The sequence below is a fragment of the Elaeis guineensis genome, chromosome 12 (genome assembly GCF_000442705.2).
Source record: "Elaeis guineensis isolate ETL-2024a chromosome 12, EG11, whole genome shotgun sequence".
Lineage (NCBI taxonomy): Eukaryota > Viridiplantae > Streptophyta > Magnoliopsida > Arecales > Arecaceae > Elaeis > Elaeis guineensis.
Genome location: NC_026004.2, coordinates 2,944,680 through 2,963,360, shown reverse-complemented (window position 1 = coordinate 2,963,360; position 18,681 = coordinate 2,944,680). Strand labels below are relative to the sequence as shown.

The 18,681-nt window shown below is 42.3% G+C and overlaps 3 protein-coding genes across 3 annotated transcripts; 1 reads left to right on the top strand and 2 right to left on the bottom strand.

Annotated features, from left to right (window-relative positions):
* Positions 1 to 4,989: 4,989 nt before the first annotated feature.
* Positions 4,990 to 8,894, top strand: LOC105055825 (uncharacterized). Its single transcript, XM_010937818.4, has 2 exons — positions 4,990 to 7,786; positions 7,871 to 8,894. The coding sequence occupies exons 1-2, from the start codon at positions 5,116 to 5,118 to the stop codon at positions 8,281 to 8,283; spliced, it is 3,084 nt and encodes a 1,027-aa protein (XP_010936120.1). The 5' UTR covers positions 4,990 to 5,115; the 3' UTR covers positions 8,284 to 8,894.
* Positions 8,895 to 9,216: 322 nt separating this feature from the next.
* On the bottom strand, positions 9,217 to 10,204 carry LOC105055801 (dehydration-responsive element-binding protein 2C). Its single transcript, XM_010937797.4, has one exon. It carries the CDS (start codon positions 10,071 to 10,073, stop codon positions 9,450 to 9,452), a length of 624 nt encoding a protein of 207 aa, XP_010936099.1. The 5' UTR covers positions 10,074 to 10,204; the 3' UTR covers positions 9,217 to 9,449.
* Positions 10,205 to 11,732: 1,528 nt separating this feature from the next.
* LOC105055800 (7-hydroxymethyl chlorophyll a reductase, chloroplastic) lies at positions 11,733 to 18,398 on the bottom strand. The gene is made up of 19 exons (XM_010937796.4): positions 18,246 to 18,398; positions 18,068 to 18,164; positions 17,858 to 17,942; positions 17,363 to 17,471; positions 16,936 to 17,020; positions 16,784 to 16,825; positions 16,521 to 16,599; positions 16,037 to 16,088; positions 15,877 to 15,939; positions 15,631 to 15,728; positions 14,441 to 14,476; positions 14,271 to 14,332; positions 14,151 to 14,178; positions 13,136 to 13,215; positions 12,746 to 12,815; positions 12,582 to 12,639; positions 12,316 to 12,380; positions 12,130 to 12,224; positions 11,733 to 12,054 (listed from the first exon to the last, which is right to left on the bottom strand). Exons 1-19 carry the CDS (start codon positions 18,304 to 18,306, stop codon positions 11,964 to 11,966), a joined length of 1,356 nt encoding a protein of 451 aa, XP_010936098.1. The 5' UTR covers positions 18,307 to 18,398; the 3' UTR covers positions 11,733 to 11,963.
* Positions 18,399 to 18,681: the final 283 nt, after the last annotated feature.

Here is an 18,681-nt window from a genome sequence, read left to right as displayed (position 1 = left end):
AGAGAGGAAGATATACATATTATAAACTTACGTACATATGTATGGATGTATGTTTGGCATTATTGAGGGGGATGATATTGGAGGGTTCGGATCCTCTCAAGTTTAGAGACCGAAGTTAATGTTCCAGTTCGCGATTATGGCTGCCCATCTATTGCATGATAACAGTGATGCATCGTGTGCTATGTTCTGCAAGGACTACTACACCATGCACAATACAAGCCCTGATGCATGATTGATTGGAATACATAGATGGCCACGATCATGGAATTGGACTCCATGTCAACTTCAAGGCCGAACTTAGGAAAATCCGAACACAATATTGGATAAATCTATATGTTCACTTGACAAGTCACAAGCCATTTGAATAAGCCATTACCTCGAGGAGCCACATTCAAACAAAAGTGAGTTGAGCCTGAATCATGCATGTGTATCTGACATCGACCAACCTGATTTGCATTTGTTTCTTGCATTTAATAATGTTGTCTTCTAAGCTAACTTTCAAGGTGCAAACATACTAATCATCATTAGAGAACAATGCCATCTTAGATAATATGGATTTCATAATGGTTCAACCATGAAAAAAAAGGAAAAAAATCATCCCAATTTCTTGTTAAATTGTGTCACTAAATAAACCAGAGAGCCTTAAACCAGGCAGCAAGATACTCATCAACCTCTTCAAATTCTACACAACTTATTGTGGAAGGACAGCATCTTTAGTCTTACATCGATTGTGAGTCAAGAGAAATTTTAGTTTATATGAAATCAAGACATTCTCTCTCTCAATGATGCACTTTTTATATAGGACAAAATTGTGAGGTTCAAGATGACATCCTGACATGCTAAAAGCCATGGTTTCATGGGTCTAAAATGATATTTTGATATGTTAGAGATCAAAACAGACAATATTTCGTCAAGATAGGCATAGAAATTGATCCATCCAAATCATCCCAGCTCCTGACCACAATAGAACTGTTGCTATGTTGTGAACAAAATGTGCACCATCATCATCTTTCGTTTTCTTTCCTAATCACTTTTGTCTTCTTCATCATCATATTCTTCATCTTGGACTGACTTGCAATTCCACGTATTCTCTCTCTGAACTTCCTAATTTTCAATACTGGTGCAAATTACTCGTGCCAACAGGGTATTGGGTTGTTATTTTCTTCCCCTTTCGTCAACGCAAACCCTAATGACTGCTTCTTTTATCTTGGGAGAAGTATACTAAAAATGTCGCCATCAGGAATTGAATCCTCTCGATGTAAGGGAAATTCCTATACCTTTCTAGTCAATTTATCTATCATCTTCTTCGTACTAATTTAACAGAGTTAAGAACTTTGTTTGTGAACCTCCTGATGGAACTATATTCACAAAGAACATCCTAATTTGTTTATACAGGTGCCGACACTGATCAAGTGGGCATCCGTAGATGAGTGAAGTCTTCGATCTCCGGGAGGGCGTGATGCCCGCGCGTCTAGGAGGGCACCGGCCATACGGTCCATGGTGATGCATTGGACCAGAGGGGCCATACTCGTTGGATGAGGCTGGCCAAGACTTTTAAGGGGATGAAATGGCCTTGGCCAAGACTTGTGGGCTTGGAGGAACATCGAGGTCCAAGCCCAAATATAATTTGCGAAAGCGAAAGTAAAGCTTTGGACTCCTAGAATGTCCAATAGGCCAGTCTCTCAAAATAGAACTTTCGACGGGCCGGGGTCGTGGTTCAGGCCACCATTTACTCCACACACGGGCTGAAATGTACGCACTCGCACACACATATGCAAGCATGGCAGCACGCTGCAATCACATTTGCATGCATGCATCCGCATCACAACCTAGCACCGAAGGCAATGAATGAATATAAATTAAAAGAAAAAAGGTCTTTGGGCGAGATGAGAAGGAAACAACCTTTTGAGAAACATAGGAGCAGTGCCCAAAATAACTGCTCTACGACTGACAAATGACAATAGCCTTAGCCTTCTGTAATAACTAATAATAACTGAATAATCTAATGGATAACGCTATTGTTCGCCAGTACAACCAAAAAATTCTGATTTTATTCGACAGTCCCTCGGAACAATTATTTTTCCTAAACTATGGCTATCTACATCGATATAAATCCAAAAAGAAGGAGCTTCATTCAGGCTGCCATCGGTTTAGCAAAACAACTGCAGAATTTGCTCCATGTATGGATGCGGAACTTGGACAAGATGCCATTCATCGTTGTCTATCTGCAGGTCGGTCTGGTTTTTATAGTCCAATTGTATGTAAATATGAACGTTCTCAACGAGTTTGGGTTAGTTGAAGCTGGGCAAATGAACCGGGACAAGTCAAATTCTACAGGCTAGTGTAACATTTTTAACTACCCGTTTTGTAGGATTCAGTCAAGCTTATACAGTTAGTTTTGCTGCTGGGGTTTTTCTAACCTCACCCTGACCAAATGCCAATAGTACGCGAACAGACGATACAGAAGTCTCGCGAGGTATTCAAGCGCACCCATGCTTCAGATAAGACATCTCACATGGGCACAGCAATGGGAGTTCTATAGCCAATACCGCACACATGGCCTTTCCCTGCGGAAGGTTCAGTGGAAGGAGTCATCACATGGCCCCCATGTTCTCCACCCATTTGAATATTGGTCCGGCCCATGTGTGCATGTGGATAGAGGGAGTGCGGTTTGGTGGCCACCTCTCCATGATTGCATGTTGATGCCCCCACCACCCCCCCATCCCTCCCGCTTTAATCACTTTCCATCTCGTCGAATGGCCAAGTTGAAGTGCCATCTCCTTTTTATCCATTAAAGAAGTACAGGTGAGGTGTTATCCCTCAATTCTTGGCATGGCATAACATGGAAAGATTCCTTGGGAAAGCATGATGAAATGTTCATGGCAGTTTGCTAACTAAACCACCTACATTATCGCTTACAGATTATTTGTTTAGGTTCACATGATAGAACATAAGGCAACGGTTAAGGTTGGTTCGGCTTGTGACTTTTTTCGAGGACGAGAATCACAACATTTTTGCTAGCTTTATTACTTCGTTTGCATTTTCTACAGCTCTAACTAGAGGGGAATACATGTAACTCGTAACACAGTTTTAGGGAGTGTTTGGATACCAGTAGTTGACAAATGCAGGGGTTCGAATTACATGTGGTCGCAACTGGTTCAGAGAGTTTGCATACAGTAAAACAAAATGTCATATTTATTCGTTTGTAAATGACAACCATAATTGCATTTGGTCGTACCGATAAAGCAAATTTAATTATCCTTTCCGTACCACTATTTTCGGGAGCTGATTAACCGTAAAACGAAGTATTGTAAAAGAGCCCTCAAATAAAGCCTGCCCAATAGGATTTTAGTTAAGTTACATCAATCCAAACACTGAAAAAGAGCCACTCCTGCAACTAAGCTTACACCCAGTTGCAGGTATCTATACACTGCCTTAATTGAAGCAAATGGGATTTGGGGACCTATAACCGATCATTAGAGTAGCCTTTGCCCGAATGTAGTTGTCTGAATTGAAGGTTAGTAATAATTCTTTGCTTATGAGTTAGAAAGAATCCCTCGAAAAAACAACAAAATTGGAACGAACTTGTACATTAGACTAAGGTTGACACTTTATAAGGGTCTGATGATTATATCATTATTTTGATCCTTTCAGTTTAGGGAAATCTTGTTTCAACTAGTCAATCATTAGGGAATCATCTTGCTCAATTCAGAAGTACATTAAGGCCTGGTCTTTCTCAGAACTGCCCTGACCACCAGTAATATACCTTCTTTAACCAAAGTTTACTGGTAATAATTGATTTTTAACAGTCCACCAAGACCCAAATCTGGGAATTGATTTTTAATCTAGACCAGATAAGTCAGATATCAGACGTTTATCCAAATCGTAAAAGATAATCTTCAAGTTGAATGATGACCATTAGTTGGTCAAATTGCGTCCCAGAAACACTTGATGTTGATTATATGATGAGATCTTCTGTCATTTCTAGGACCGCATGGACTTAAATTAAGAACAGGCAAAACTAGACTAGTGCATTCACTGAGACAAGCAATGCGAATCAGAGGGCCATTACCAACAAAAAATGGGAATGATGTGACAGCATCCTGCCTGGTGCGGATTCAATTTAATTGAGCTGAGGAAGAACAAAAGGCAAGCTACGTTACCATGTCGCAATTAAGTAGAAAGAATATAGGGTCACCCTTTCTTCGACGTTAAAGACGGCATACACAAGCACAGAAGGATTCCAAGAAAACTACCATGTGTTCATCTAATGATAAGATCCATACTTGAGAAAAACTGGAGTTCGATAGAACTGTCATACATCCATCCGATAGTAATATAGATATGATAATGATTATTTGTGGGAGACCCATCATCAGCTCGCCCCTTTATGAGTGTTTTAATTCCGTACAGCTTAATCAAATGCTATCATCTAAGCACCCTCTAAGTGTTTTACTGCAAACCTACTACAAGTATTTACTTTCTGCCATTTGTATCTGATATACCCGAGTACAATTTCTGCATGCCTTGTATTAACTTGGACTGAAAGCTAACCTATTGTATACTACTTGGTTACAAAGCTAACATCTTTTGTGTCAGCCGTCACAAACCAGCAAGTTCTAGCTGCAGGAACAAAGCAGAAGTTTAGCTCTCCCAAGTAAAGGAACAATCTGTTCCTTCCAATCTCCCACTCCGCACAAGAGAGGATGAATTAAAATATATTTCCATGATAGGCCTCAACACATTCTCCCCATGTTTGATGTTGGAGGTATGTTTTATATTAATCCAAAGACTTTTTAGCTTATGTCCAAAGCCTCTGGTCACTGCCCTCTGTTTAACAGCTGTTGCAGAACCCAAGATCTCACGAGCTAACAAAAATTTAAACACAAAGACAGCAGAGCAATCAAGGGCGTATTTAAAAAAACCTTATGTCTTTATCTCCCCCCAAAAAAAAACCCTTATACCTTTGCCTTTGACAACAAATTCCATCTTCTTCCCATCTTCATATAGACCCCTTTCTTTCAACTCCCCCCACTCAAAGTCTGTTGTTGCAGAGGAGCAAAACATAAAAAAGAGGAAATGGCACAAAGCTAGAGGAGGAGGAGAGGAGGCAAAATGCAAGTCAATTTTCTTCTGCTCTTCTTCTTCTTCTTCTTCACATTCTTTTCTACCATTGCCATTTCCCATGCCGCTGTCACCCAAAATGACGAAATATTGACACTGCTCTCGATCAAAGCTGGCCTCATCGACCCCTTGGATGCTCTCCAAGATTGGAAAGCTCCGGCCGACCCCGAAAAATCCAAGCATTGCAAGTGGACGGGTGTTGGGTGCAATTCAATGGGCTTCGTCGAGAGTCTCGACCTTTCTCGCATGAACCTCAGTGGCAAGATCGCTGACGCTATCCAACATCTCCCCAGTCTCACCCATCTCAATCTCTGCTGCAATTCCTTCTCCTCCTCGCTCCCTAAGACTTTACCAGGCCTCTCCATGCTCAAGGAGTTCGATATAAGCCAGAATGCACTTGTGGGCAACTTCCCTATTGGTCTTGGGGCATGCGCTGTTCTAACGACCGTCAATGCGTCGGGGAACAACTTCGTCGGCCAACTACCAGAGGATCTTGCCAATGCCACATCCCTGGAGATCATAGATCTCCGAGGGAGTTTCTTCGAGGGGCCAATACCGGCATCCTACGGAAGCCTGCGGCAACTGAAGTTCTTGGGCCTCTCCGGCAACAACCTCACCGGAAAGATCCCGGTGGAGCTCGGTGAGCTCTCCTCATTGGAGAAGCTCATAATTGGCTACAACGAGTTTGAAGGGGGTCTTCCCGCCGAATTCGGGAATCTGTCAAACCTCCGGTACCTCGATGTGGCATTCGGGAATCTTGATGGCGTGATACCGCCGGACTTGGGGAGGCTGCAGCTGCTGACCACTCTCTACTTGTACAAGAACAATTTGGAAGGTGAGATCCCCAAGGAGATCGGGAACATGTCGGCACTGGCTATGCTTGATCTCTCTGATAACCAGATATCCGGTGCGATACCACCGGAATTGGGCCAGCTGAAGAACCTCCAGCTCTTGAACTTCATGTGCAACCAGCTCAAAGGCCCGGTGCCGCCAGGCATCGGCTACCTGCCCCAGCTGGAGGTGCTCGCGCTCTGGAACAATTCACTGACCGGGCCCCTGCCGACAAATCTCGGCCGCAACTCGTCGCTGCAGTGGCTGGACGTGTCATCGAACTCGCTCTCCGGTGAGATCCCCACTGGTTTATGCAATGGCGGCAACCTCACCAAGCTCATCCTATTCAACAATGCCTTCTCCGGCCCAATCCCGATTAGCATCTCGACGTGCTTGTCATTGGTTCGCGTCAGGATGCATAGCAACAGGCTCAGTGGCACGATCCCGAGCGGTCTCGGGAAGCTGCCGAAGCTCCAGAGATTGGAATTGGCGAGCAATGAGCTTGAAGGCGAGATTCCAAATGACATCGCCTTATCTGCGTCTCTCTCCTTCATCGATCTCTCGCACAACCACCTCCAATTAGCTCTCCCTTCCAATATACTCTCCGTGCCTACTCTCCAGAGCTTCATGGCTTCTGACAACCAGCTCACTGGAGGGATTCCGGACCAGTTCCAAGATTGTCAGACGCTCACCATCCTTGATCTCTCCAATAACCGCCTCACCGGAAGCATTCCGGCGAGCCTCGCCTCATGCCAGAGGCTCGTCAACCTCAATCTACAGCACAACAGATTCACCGGGGAGATCCCGAAGGCGATCGCGATGATGCCAGCGCTCGCCATCCTTGACCTGTCCAACAATCTCCTGGCAGGCGCTATCCCAGAAAACTTTGGGAGCTCGCCGGCTCTCGAGACATTGAACTTGTCATACAACAATCTCTCCGGTCCTGTCCCAGCAAATGGGATACTGAGGACTATAAATCCCGACGAGCTTGCCGGCAACCCTGGCCTGTGTGGTGGAGTATTACTAGCCCCCTGTGGCCCAGAATTAGCTGGGGCAACGCCAAGGAGACGACAGAGTGCCCATGTCAAACACATCCTCGTTGGGTGGTTGACGGGGATCTCGGCGGTCCTCACCTTCGGCGTTGCTCTTTATGGAGCTAAACAGCTCTACAGGAGGTGGTACATCGATGGTGGATGCTGCAAGGAGCAGCTCGATGAAGAGAACAACGCATGGCCATGGAGGCTGACGGCATTCCAACGGCTCAATTTCACAAGCAATGATGTGCTCGCATGCGTCAAGGAGTCGAACGTGATTGGAATGGGCGCCACCGGCATTGTCTACAAGGCCGAGCTGCAGCGATCCCATACAGTGGTGGCAGTGAAGAAGCTCTGGCGCTCTGGGACGGAGACCGAGGCATGGAATTCAGAGCTCAAAGGGGACGTTGCCAGAGAGGTAAGCCTACTGGGGAGGCTCCGGCACCGGAACATAGTGAGGCTGCTCGGCTATATGTACAATGACACTGACACGATGTTCATATATGAGTATATGCCTAATGGAAGTCTCTGGGAGGCTCTGCATGGGCCACAGGCCGGCCGGATGCTGGCCGACTGGGTGTCGAGGTATAATGTGGCAGCTGGGATTGCCCAAGGGCTCGCCTACCTCCACCATGACTGCCATCCCGCCATCATACACCGCGACATCAAGTCCAACAACATATTGTTGGATGGAAACCTCGAGGCACGGATCGCTGACTTCGGGCTTGCAAGGATGATGGCGAGGAAGAACGAGACTGTGTCAATGGTCGCCGGATCTTATGGATACATTGCTCCAGGTTAATTCTTTAGATCTCTACTCCATGTTCATGTGCTAATAGTTGTTGGATTTGTGTTCTAATTTCAAATTTTATTAATGGCAGAGTATGGCTACACTCTGAAGGTGGACCAGAAGAGTGATATCTATAGCTTTGGAGTGGTCCTTATGGAGCTCCTGACGAGAAAGAGACCGATAGAGCCAGAGTTTGGCGAGTGCCAAGACATTGTGGGATGGATACGTGAGAAATTAAAAAATAACAGAGGGATCGAAGCACTGCTGGACCCGACCGTTGGTGGGCAATGCAAGCATGTTCAGGAGGAGATGCTTTTAGTTCTTCGGATTGCAGTACTTTGCACGGCAAAGATGCCAAAAGACCGGCCATCGATGAGGGACGTGCTCACAATGCTTGGCGAGGCAAAGCCAAGGAGGAAGAGCAGCAGTACCAGCGTAGCAAGTAATGTCGCAGCCAAGGATAAGCCTGTCTTCAGTACCTCTCCGGATTCTGATTTTCCGTAGATCTGAGGATTTAGCTTCATTGGCATGACTATTTTTGTCCATTTTTTCTCTGTTAATTGTTCTTTTGTATGTAGTTTTCCTTCTTTCTACCTTGTTTTTTTGCAGTCTACAATATGGCTGCAAGCTTGTAGCACAGCTATGTAGATTAATTTAAGATTATAGGAAGACCTGGCTATGTTCAAACAAGGTCCTTTCAGGGTTCCAGCACATAACAGATAAATAAGGCACCGTGAAAATTGTACCAAAGTGTATATCTTGTCAACCAGGTACAGTGAACTTCAAGATAACTATTATGGTTTTTGGATCAGTTAATAGTCCGATTCCAGCATCAGAACTGGCCCCTGTGATGCAGTGAGTTGAGAAACAAAAACAATGATCTTCAACAGCTAGGTCTGTACTCTGGATTGGTCATGAAACTGAGGCCTCGCTCCCCGTTGAGGATTGCTACCTGGCTCTTCGGTTTATATAGTAGCCTAGAAAAGGTAGATAGATTTGGACAGTGATGCCAAATAAGTGATGCTCATACGACACGAGTTCGAATCATTCCCCCATTCAGGAGAGGTAGGTCTAGCAAACCAAAATCATCAAACTGGGGCTCTACTGTTACCGAGCAAGAAATTTCATGTCAGTGTAGAACCTTTCTCTGCTTAGTGTCTCTAATCAAAACACCTTAATATTGCTTCTATGTTCTTTTGTCTGGTTCGAGCTCCTCTATTCGTCACAAGATCTCCTCTTTGAACGACTTTATTTCATGAACGTTAGACGACAAAAAGGTTGCAGAATTTTGTTCACGGATTGCCAGGAGGCCCACCTATTATGTATACTGTATTTGTTTTGATTGAATGGGAAAGCCAAAATCGGCCACAGTTCTCTTTCACCAATTAGCAACAACATTTAAAACTTTGATTGCAAGGAACCTCATGAAAGAGAATATTATTAGAGAAGTAGTCGTCTATATCCATGAAGGAACTAGCACCAGAGAAGCATCCCGAATAAAAGGGATGCTGTTGACTGATGACTGTTTACAACACTTTCACAACATGCTTATTTACATCAGCCCACAGGCTTATATATATGCTATATACATCCCTTACAAATATCCACAAAGATTCAAAGATAAAGCACACAATACGCACAAACACACTATCTGCTATAGATCAAGCTGCTCAAGGACACCAAGACAATTGCAAAGTATCAAGATTCATCAGCTCCCCGTCGAAGTCTGGATTCGAGTATCCGACATCGTCGAAAAGCGGCACATCCTGGAAAGCCTCCAGCCCAAAATCCTCAGCCCTCGGCAACCTCGTGACATAATCATCTAAATCATCAAGGCCGCCACCACCGCCGTTGTAGAAATAGGTAGGCGACTCCATGCTGCTATCGGGGATGCTCACCCTCGACTCGCTGGTACTGGTACCGGTCGACTGGCTTGGAGAGCAGGAGACCTCTGACTTGATCGACATCGGCGTGGTCGATGCCGATCCGACAAAGGACGAATCAGGCAGATTGAGCCGCGCGCACTCGCCATAGAGGCTACGGGCGGCGGCGTCGTAGGCCTGGGCGGCCTCGAGGGAGGTGTTGAAGGTACCGAGCCAGAGACGGGCGCCACGGTTTGGCTCGCGGATCTCGGCGACCCACTTCCCCCATGTCCTCTGCCTCACACCTCTGAAGGTGCAGGCCTGGTTCTCAGGCCCACCCTTGCCTTTCATGCAGCCTTTCCTCGACCTCCTGAGAGGGCAGCACTTCTTGTGCTTCTTCTCTTCAGGTCCCATAGGAGCACCAACAACCATGCAATGATCCACAATGGAGTTTGGGAGACTGGAGGGTGGCAAGGGCGGGGTACTAAAGGAGTGGGGAGGGTCCTTATCCTGTCCCAGAAAGGGGTGGACTTGGGGTCAGCGAGGTGGCACGGGAGGACGCCAAGTAGGCAAGAGGATGGTAGACATAATGAGCGAGGGAGAAGAGGGCGACACGAGGCTGTTGGTATCCGAGCTGGGACCGGCCACACGTCGGGAGGGAGTGGGCTCCACGAGTCAAGGCCCTGCCCCGCGGCGTGAGGCTGTTTACCCAGGTAGAAATCTTGGGGCAATGTGGCGGTGTGCAGCGAATGAGATGTGTTCGAATGTTGGGGGGCCTGTATAAAGCGCTCTGATGCTGATGGATGGGATGACTTCACCAAGCCCACAACGTCTTGTAACCCGGAGTTGGCGGCTGGGGTAACCGTGCAGGGCTGGTTGTGAGGGATTGGGCGTCCTCCGGCGAGGCGTTGCGGGCACCCGATCACCCTGGTTTGGAAGTGTTCGTGTCCGTTGAGGACTGGGATCTGGATCTGGTTGATGAAAGGACTGCAGTCGTGCATGGGCTGTGAAAAGGATCCACGTCCCAACAAATTTATGGTACATTTATGAGCTTCTCTTTTTCATTCGTTCACATGAAGGGGTACTTTTGACGTCGCTGTTAGTTTTTGGCATTGTCTTCTTTATCTAGATACTTTTATCTGACCAGTATCCTTTTATCGTTGATCATCTCCTAGTCTTTAATGATCCTTGACTGGATCAATCGATGCTTGAGGGCGAGATACGTAAGCACCATCATTTGTCCATCAGGAGAATGTGTTAGGCACCGCAAGTGATATGTGTTCAATTTGAGCCCAGTTCACGTATCTTTGTGAGACTTCTACAACAAGCATGGCAGCACCACGATGACCTATAACAGCATCGCACGCCACTATATCTTTGTCCAGTGCTCACCACATGATTTCTACTCATACAGATATACTGTTCTAACATACATCTTTGGCTTTAAAATTGCATATAGAATCAACACTCAGAATTTCCTTGGCTGGTAATTTGGAATCAATTAAGCTACGAACACTATGACAGTAAGATGCAATCATGTTAACTAATAGGCCATACATAAATCTTGCGATTCCCAATTCAACCTTCTCTATGCAATCACATGAAGACTCAATTACTGGACTACATTGAAGATGGAGTTAGCTTGTTCATGGAGCTGACTGAAAATGTGAAAGCAATTTAAGCCAAGGTTCAGTAATGAAGTGTTCATAGTTTGCTATTTTCTTTTTTTCTAAAATAAGAGAAACGATCTTTTGTTCGATCCTTACTCTTTTTTTTTTTTTTTAATTTAAGCTGCTACATAGGTTGCAACAAAACTCCCTGCTTGATACTTCATATGAAATCACCATCAAAAACATACTTCTTGAAATCCGAACAAAAATGGGCCACAACAGCCATAGGTTCCAACATTACAAGCAATTTTAACCAGGATCACCTCTATTTTATATTCTACTCTTATCCCCCCTCTCGTTTCTCCCCTTTACCCTCTTTGCTCTTGTTTCGTGTTTATACTTTATTTCTTAATGAATTCGGTTTAGGAATTTCAACTGTTTCACCAAAAATATTTAATCAGGTCAGACCAGTTTCCAAAAGTATAAAAACGTAGGCCTCATTTATGAAACAAGCAAAATGGTTGTTATGAATACAGATATTTTAAGGGCACCCAACAATACCGCAGTCCTCATTGAACTGATAAGCAATGAATAAGCTAGGAAATATGATACAACTAAACTTTCAGTAAAGTAAGGATTCCACATTCCTAATCATTATTTGCGCTAACTACCATCTGGTTGGAGAGCAGATGAGTACCTACAGAGTGACAAATCAATCTTCTGAAAGCATCCTATTAATACGCCCATCGGTGTTATAAGTTTCCACAATCCTCTTTGCATAGGAGGGGATGTGCCTGTCAGCTCTGCCAGCAGCAAAGTTACACTGAAAGATCAGAAGCTATTTCATCAGAAATAAAGAGTGTAAAAAGAGATTATACCTTTGCTTTCCCCATTGTCGATTTGCATACAAGTAGTTCCTTATTGTATGGTAATCCAATGAATAGCGAGCAAATTCCAGACCCTTTGGACCAATCTGAATCAGGTCGTTTGACTTTGTTAGCTTCAGACTACTTGCATCACTTGGGTTCCCAAAATGATTGTGATGCCTATGAAGCCAAACTTACCAAGTTTAGAAGAAATGCTATAATGTTACCAATCAACCTAGGAGCTGGCTGAGAAGGACCATTCCCTGAAAACAGTAAAAGCATAAGCTAGACCATAAAAATCCAATTTTTAGGTTCTTCTCCTGGAGATTTGTACAGTATTGGAACTTAAATCTGACTGGAACTCTGTTAAACATGGCAATGTAACAGTATACTAGAGCACACTACCATTTGCTTGTTATCATTGAAGTGTAAAAGGATAACAACACAGTTAGCAATAAGCATACCTAATTTCGCCTTATCATCAGCTTTAACAGTCTCCATGACAAACGGTTGTCTGTTTCCCTGATATAAACAGTGAAATTTGAACTCAGTTGCCAGCCTGACTTTATGATGTGATATAGTTTCTCACAAAATTCGTAACCATAACCAAAATAGTTATCTGGCATACACTGCTTCTTGTAGGAGTGATATCCAAAAGATTTTCTACCAGGCTAAGCATTTCCCTTCCTCGTTCATTCCTGCCATTTAAGGCTCCAAACTGTGAATGAGCCATGAGGTGACCAAGCACCTTAATAGCTTATTATCCAAAAAATATCCAGAATGACTTTGATGTAGATGGGTCAAAATAAGTCAATAAGCAGTAAAGAATACTTTGACAGTGACATACATAATCACAACACATACAGCCCTAGTTGTGGAATTTATTTAAAAGGAAACTCTATTAGAATGTAGGATAAAAAGCTAACTGAATTATCTAACTCATCCATCTCAAGATTGTTCTTTAGTTTTTGTAACACTGAAAAAAGCAGCAGCAGAAGAAGAAGAATATTTATGTTACCTGACAGTGATATACTGTGGGTGCTCAGTCATGCTTAATCCAGAATATTTTGGCACACCCATATAGCCCACCACCAAGTCCTGCAAGGTTTTAGCAGATTCATCCATGGAGAAGAACTGACAATACAACAGGTTGAAATATAGATTGTTGAAACTATTAATGGCAAGGTGATTTTAGTATCTTTATTTCCTTTAAAACAAGCAAAATAGAAATAAGAGGTAGCTTTTCAGAATGAACAAAAAACTTTGTCGGACATGCTAAGTCCTGCAAATTTATATATAAAGTCATGCTATGCTCAATTTTCTACCTCCATAAGAAGCTATAAGATCATTTACAGGCACTACTCGTATTTTCATGCTGGAAGGGCAAAAGAACAATTATTATCAAAAAAAAAAAAAAAGGAACAAGTGATAATGATAAGAAGACAGATCGCAGCAATCATGAAGAGAACACCCATAGACCCCGGCTAGGTGCCAGAAAGTTTGGGGGAAGACCCAAGTGTTCATCAGCAAATCTATATGTTTAGACAAATCTTATTGTTCCCAAGACCTGTAAACTAGATATATATACGCTGTGAACAGCCCCACTCCAGTGAAAAATACTATTTTACCTTGTGTAAATTGTGTTGCTAGAAAATCAAGTATTCATTAATGCTAGAAATCGTGGTTCTGATACCTCTGAGGTATAATCCTTGCTACAAAAATTGACATAAAGAAAAAAGATATGCAGGCTACAAGGTCATATTCCTGAATCAGCTATCATTGTTGCACCTATATAAGATAAAACAGCTACATGGGCAACCCAAATGGGAAAGTGAGCATCCAGAAGGACATTCGACGGTGCAAAAGCTGAATAGACTCTTATGGTCCTAGTCATTCTTCTTATCTCGTTATGCAATTTATTATGTTCACCCACTATGAAGTCCATATAAATTTAAAAATCCTTTTCACATGGAAGAATGTCTTGCATAGCTAATAAGATAATAAGAATTTTCAAGTTAAATTAACAAACTCACCGCCAATGCATTTGTATAGTCAAAGCAACTGCAGGACATATCCAAAAGAATACTGGGGTCAGAATCCATTGCCATTTAATTAGTAAGCAAGACACCCAAAAAAACTAGGGAAGGGGACACCTGTAGCAGGATGGTGCGATAACATCAACTAGTTCATTAGCTGGAAGACAAAAGTAAGGAACCTGTTTTCATTAAGAGTATAAGCACTAGCGTTAATACCGGCACACTGACATGACAAGGTATAGTAAGAAAACCATATAGTTAGCAAACCGCATAGATGAGCACTCTACCTCTTCAATATGGCCATCCAAATGTTTTATGTGAACCTGTTGGAAAACAATTAGAAATTATATGACTGAAACCTTTGCCTGACACAGCATTGAAATAGTTTTTAAACTGAGTGCAAATTATGAAATACAACAGGCTAGAAGAGAATAAGAATCCTTTATAACCATACAGCAATTCCAGACTTACCAGCCCAGAACCAAATATAGTCTGCAAAGGACAGTGGTTGATGCAGTAATTAAAAGGAAAATGCATTTATCAGATCCTGAAGGGATTCTAGTCCCATATTATTGTCAAAAAGGGACAAGCTTCAAGTCTTGGAAGTGGGTACTTTAACACAAAAGGCTTGAGTACTTTAACATGCTGCATTTCTGCTACATTTGTATGTGGTTACACTTTCTTATTGAACAACAGCATTCATCTCATTTGAAACCAAGTTTCTTAATAAATCCAGATACACTACTTCATAGCTTAGATGACAACTTGAGGGGGTGACTTACATTTATCAACGACCCAAATAGTAATATTTTAAAGGAATTAAAGTTATCGGTATAAAAGTTTTTAAATTCATATATCTTCTGACGATACCTTCCTCCCTGCCTTTTGGTAAGTTCTTGCAATATGGATTCTCGAGTTATGGCATAACTAGTCTGCTTTACAAGAAAATAAAGCACTATTTTCCAAAGAATAAACAAGGTTTGGATCCACACTTTCTAATACCCATTGCAACTCTCTCTGCTCCATCTCCTATTCCTGTAGCAGGGACCATGTTCATGAATCTGTTAATGCACTTGCTTCATAGACCAGTTGACAGCTTCTCCTGTCTACCTCTGAATTTCCCCAAGTATCCAAGTAATTTTGCAATTTTAGACTCACTGAAACAGCCCTTTAGAACTTTTGACTGGCAGAAAACATTAAGAAATTGCTTTGTTTTAATACTAAAAAGTAGAGAGTGAAGGATTTTGAAGGTCCAGATTCTCACACCAAGAAGAAAGCTGATATGTTCCATGTCTATACATTTTATGATGAAGGCCAAAGAGCATTAAAGAGTACAACAAAAGCATGGTAGAATCGTGGCAAATACAAGCTAATATTCAACAACGTACAAGATGCTAGGAATTTCCTATACATGATTCCTTTTAAGAAATTTTAAAAGGAACTAAGTCTAATAGTTCCAAAGATGAAAATTGAAAACCTGGTAATCTTGCATGAATTCATAATGTAAAACAGTTTCTGGGCTACTGCTTGCAGCCTTTAAGAACTTCTCTAGCCCCTCACGAGTTCCATTATCCACTATGAAAAAAGAAGGTAAATCAAAGTCAAAGCTCAGCATATAACCTGCTTGTACCACATGATGAAGTCCAATTTAGATGCAAGATGGACCATCCTAAAGAAACATGCATTCTGAAGGTATGATTTAACTGAAGAAAACAACAATTACCACAGTTGGTACCCAGAACATAAAGCTTGTCCAAGCCCAGATGTTTCTCAACTGATCTTAATGCTGCAGTTAAGAAATCACTCTGCATTTCAATAGTGGTCGGTTATGACAAAGCATGGGCTTACAGAATTAAAGCAAGTTAAGCAAATATAGTATATACCTTGCACTTGACACCCCACACCACAGAAAAGAAGATGCTTTACTCCAGCTGCCTGGTCCCAAAGATGAATATATATACAGAGGATTAGCATTTGTATCTCAAAAAATTATGGCTAGTTAGAGGATGACAACAGTATTCTATGTTAAAAGAACTTTTCGGATATGCTAGACTTTTCTTATGGACTCTCATTTTTACACATTTAGAACCAGATCTTCAATAGGAAGCTATATGACCCATCATTCAATCATAACAAGAGTCTACTGTTAAACAATAACGGCATAATGGGGTAATAGTATATGGTGTTCCATTTGGTATTAATGAAGGTCTTATGAGAGAACAGGCTCTACATCATAGGTTTGTTGGAACTTCATAAAAGCCATTTACTTAGTTAGAGATGAACTACATAGAATGTCAAGCAGAGTTATATTGGTTAAAAAGGTACACCACCATATAGCAGTAGCCAGTAGGGATGTAATCAAGTTACCTCAACTAGAGCAAGGGTATCCAGATTAGGAGATAGTGTTGGCTTAACGCCTTTTGCTGCAAAAACTTCATCAGGTGTCCTATAAAAAGGAAGTTACATCAGTTCAAAGAATGCCAAGTTAGAAATATCTAGAGGTGTTCAGATATGTGATCGAGTTAAGAATTTATTGCAATGAAAAATAATTCTAGGGCGTCTTTACTTTTAAAAGTGATACTATATCTCATTCAGAAGCAGAAGCATTAATTGAAAAACTTATATGATACCTCGCCAATACAGGTCTTGGAGCAAGTCTGTCCTCTGGGTCACTACAGAATTAATAGCAAATATTGCCTGTTAATAGACTAAAACAAATGGAAGCATAAAATCTACTCAGAGAGTTACTCTTAAGCCTGTGTTACTAAATTTATGCAATCACCTCTGTACACAAACAACAGCTTCCACCATCTTAGATTTCAGCATTTCTACTGCAATTGTTGTTACAATTCCTGTCCATTGAGCTCCTAAAAATAAAATGGATTCAGCATAGTTTTAGCTAAAGTATGCAGAGTATTTAACAGAGGTACTAAGCATTATCTATTTTAACTATGGAGTATCTTATTCAGTAAAATGTGTAGAAAAGTCTCTGCAAATACAATTATGAATCAACCGACTACATTTTATGTTCGCTAACTAGCAAAATTCCGTGTTACATATAGTGAGGTGCATCTGTGGTATTTCAAAGGAGAAACAATATGCAATGACGAGCTCAATCAACACAATAATATGTTTGGACTAACAAGCATGACAGAATACATATATTTACTACATTAAATTGTCTGAAATCATGAAAAATGTAACAGTACCTTCTACTGGCTTAGTCTTTTTAGCATACAACAACTTTTCATGAACACCAAAGTATGTCTCGTCCGAGCCCTCTTGTCTTCCTCTTCCGTGGACTGTTGGTTCCAAAACCTAATACAAAGTATATTCTTCATAAGAAAAGTACATCAATCATGAGCAATCAAGATAGTTTGGAGCATTCAATAAGTGTGTCGATGCGTGCATTTTTCACAACCATTTTTTTCCAGGAAAAAGAGATCTTGGCTAATAAACAAGTATGAATATTTAGAGCGAAATAAAATGTTAAATTCTGGAATTTAACTTAAAATCCAGCTCGATAGTCTTCTCGACATCGATTGTCTAGCAAAATTGACTGCTAGAGAAGCAAGAACATGCAGATGTTGTATGATCTCTTGTATGGCCTATTATTCGGTTTCCATTCAAATGCTTCCTCACTCCTTCCAATCGATTAGAAGGAGTTCTATACAGATTAAACGGTAGAAACATAATAAGCTCACCTCGATCCGGGACATGCCGTCTCCTAAGAAAGCGCACGCATTCTTCACATGAGCGATGTAGTAAGTGTCGCACAGCCCGCACCGACTGCGCAGTCAGTTCATCGCAGAAAAAAGACAGAGAGATATACAAGGAGAACACAAAATGATCCAAAACAGAACAAAAGGAAAGGAAAAAAATATATGACAAGGGGAGAAGTAGAGGAGAGACACCTGCAATGATCCTTAGCGGGGTACACGCCGCCGGGAGGAATGGGCTTGGAGCGCTGCCTCCAGTCGTCTCTGAGCTTCACGGGCTTGGAAGCTTTCCCTGCGAAGAAGAGCGGGGGGGCGGGATTGGTGGAAGAGAGAAGTGGAATAAGAAGTGAAAGGAGAAGAGATAAATACTGACCTTGTGAAGAAGAGGAGCGGATGGAGAAAGGAACGAGGAAGGAGGAGCAGTGGGCAGCCATGGCCAAGGAGGAGTGGAGAGGATGGGAGGCTGAGAGAGAGAGGGGCTATCCTCGCTGCTTCCAAAAGGCAGCGAGTGGATAGAAATTGGCAAATTGTCTCGTATCGTCCATGGAGTGGTCCCACAGGCCCATAACACTTGACAAATGAGCAATGTGGTCCCGTTGTAAATTTTTTGGGCTGTTACGAGCCGCATCTGAATTCGGCCCATTCGCATTTTCCAGTTCTGAATTCGTGCCTTCCACCGAATGTCCGTTAGATCCACCAAGCCGCATCCTTTTTTATTGATCATTTATATTTTTTATATCAACTTTTTTTTATTTTTATCATCTAGTTTAAATAAATTTATAATTTATCAAAATTTTTATTTAACGATC